At 45.1% G+C, this 2,459-nt stretch overlaps 1 protein-coding gene across 1 annotated transcript; it reads left to right on the top strand.

Annotated features, from left to right (window-relative positions):
• Positions 1-891: 891 nt before the first annotated feature.
• Positions 892-2,216, top strand: LOC145792265 (uncharacterized). The gene is made up of 2 exons (XM_082873043.1): positions 892-1,139; positions 1,221-2,216. The coding sequence occupies exons 1-2, from the start codon at positions 968-970 to the stop codon at positions 1,853-1,855; spliced, it is 807 nt and encodes a 268-aa protein (XP_082729169.1). The 5' UTR covers positions 892-967; the 3' UTR covers positions 1,856-2,216.
• Positions 2,217-2,459: the final 243 nt, after the last annotated feature.

The following is a 2,459-nucleotide window of genomic DNA, read 5'->3' as shown; positions in this document are numbered from 1 at the left end:
CGGTATGATGGCCCCCACCGTTCTTGATATTTGCCATCTCCTAGGGCTTTCACCCCATGGTTCTCCTTTTACTCCCAACTATCCAGACCTTCCTGTCAAATTTTCTCTTCCAGCCCTAAGCTCTTCTTATAGTGACTTCGTAAAGGCTGAAAATAAGAGAGAAGGTCCTGTGCGGGACAGAGAATTCTTCTCCTTCATATTATACTGGTTATGCAAATTCCTCTTTTGCACCTCATCTCAGAGGATTATGCCTGAGTTTGCTCCACTTGCGAAGGCACTCGTCTTGAAGAAACATATCGCTCTTGCTCCTTATCTTCTAGGTCATGTCTACAGAACCTGCTCCCAATTTTGCGAAAAACCCCTCGATTCTAACCAAGGAGGTCCCCTCTGGGTACTCCAACTCTGGCTCTTTGCTTATTTCACTGACCTACATCCCAAGTGTTTAGGATTCCTTGTTCAGGATCCTAGTACTTACGGGGAAAAATATGCCAGGATTGCCCTTTACCCTGCTTCCTTTGCTTATTACTTTACCTTCTTTTATCAACTTTCTATCTCTCCATCTGCTTCCTTCTTTTGTCCTTTCGAAGCCAATAGAGGGCCAACCTGGCTACAATCTTTTCTGGCTGATAAGGAATGTTCCACTTCTCCCCACAAAGATATGTGGGCCTCTATATTATTACCAAGGGAGCTGTTCATTGGCACTCTGAACCCTCAAGCCTATAAATGCATATCTGAGGTATACTGCCCTTCTCAATTTGCAAGGCAATTTGGGCTCTCTCAAGGGATACCTGTTCCTCTTTGCAGTCTTTCAAATGTCCATCTCACTGCCAGAGATTTGAGAATACCCAAATCCAAGCCAGAGGCAGTAGTACTCAGACTACTGAAGGAATTGAGTGAATTCCAATTTATCCCCTTTCGCCCCTTTGGCTCAGTTTTAAAAAGGTTTAAGAACTGGTGGACAGCCAATATGGAAGTGCGCCTCTCTGCACACCCTCATGACTTGTTGGTGGGGTTGGGATTGCCTTCGAAGGATAAGTCAACAACAGCCCAGAACACTTCTCCCCCTCCTGAAGTTGTCACCACCACTCCTGCCACTTTACCCCTTCCAGCCAGGGTTACTAGAGCTGCTTCGAAGAAGGGTGAGTATCTTCAAGTTCTTCTCCTCCCCTTTTATTTCTGAATCTTTTGTTGGTTTCCTTATACTCATGCTTTTGGTGTAGGGTCTCCACAAGAAGAGTCTCCCAAGAGAGCCGAGACTTTAGCTATTCTCAAGAAGAAACAACAACAAAAAACAAAAAGGAGACTAGTCCTTCCTCCTGAAGTACCTGAATCTCTTGAAGAAGAAAGAGAGGTTGAGCCAGAGAAGGAAGTGCCCTTACAAAGAACAAAGAGACAAAAGGTAGCTGTATCTTCATCTGATGCCATTGAAAATCCTGTTAGCGAGGCAACCACCATAATAGCGGAGAAAGAACTTATCTCTGGAGAGTCTGAACCCCGATCTGAAGAATGGGAGGTTGGAAAAGAATTGGTTGTATCTCTGCCAAGGGAGAAGAGAAAGAAAATGACTGTTCCTGTCACTGACCATGTTGAGGACTCTACTCATAAAGCAGCCGCCAAGGCAGTCGAACAAGAACATTCCAAGGCAATCGTTGTATTTGAGAGGGCCAAGAAAAGATGGCAAGAGCAAAGAGAGGAAGCTGCTACTGCCGATGCAACACAAGGGGAAATGGTAAGAAGGCAGCAGACTGCTGGACATTACTCTCTCCGCAGTTCTCCCATCAGTACTAGCGCCTCTGGAACAAGTAATTTCTTTCATACCTCTGCTGTTTTTTACTTTGTCAGCTTGTGGTATTGAAGTTTAACATTGTTCTGCATTTCTTCCTTTTGCAGCGACAACTACTGCACTCACCTTTCCAATGAGACCTTCCTCAATTTCGGTTGAGGTTGACCAAATGCAGAATGTCAGGGTTGTTCGAGTCGTACTTCCACTTCCAAAGCCTATATTTGTCATACCTTCTTTAAACTCCAGTATTCCTGCATCTCCTTTTCTTGGATTAAAGCCATACCTCCCTTTTTTGGCTCGTAACCTACCTCAGTCTACTTTTCCTTCGAGCCTTGCTCTTTCTCCGTCCTTTATAGAAACTCCAACTGCTACTCCATTCCCAATGGCAGTTGATTCTTCCACAGAAAACACTGGTAGCCCTTCAATTCATGGTTCATCACCAATGCCCACTTCCAGTCCCTCTTCTCTTGATTTGCTGGTGGCCAAGACCATAGAGGCTTCCAAAGATGCTCCATCCGTTTCTCTCATCCCTATGCAGCCCTTTGCGTCTTCCACCACAACACTCTCTATGCCCTTCATGTCAAGGGATGAGGTAGACATTTTTGAAGGAAGACTAGCTAGTCTCTTTGACATACCTTCTACCTCTCCCACCTCTACTGCTGAAGCTGAGCCATTA

Source organism: Camellia sinensis, chromosome 6 (genome assembly GCF_055761805.1).
Source record: "Camellia sinensis isolate YWXY chromosome 6, ASM5576180v1, whole genome shotgun sequence".
NCBI classification, from domain to species: Eukaryota; Viridiplantae; Streptophyta; class Magnoliopsida; order Ericales; family Theaceae; genus Camellia; species Camellia sinensis.
This window is presented reverse-complemented; position numbering and strand designations above follow the sequence as displayed.

What these genes read in the sequence shown, in the direction of transcription:
- LOC145792265 (XM_082873043.1), top strand. Translation starts at nt 968, where the DNA reads ATGGAAGTGCGCCTCTCTGCACACCCTCATGACTTGTTGGTGGGGTTG. An exon ending in TAGAGCTGCTTCGAAGAAGG is followed by an intron (nt 1,140 to 1,220) that starts GTGAGTATCTTC and finishes CTTTTGGTGTAG; the next exon opens with GGTCTCCACAAGAAGAGTCT.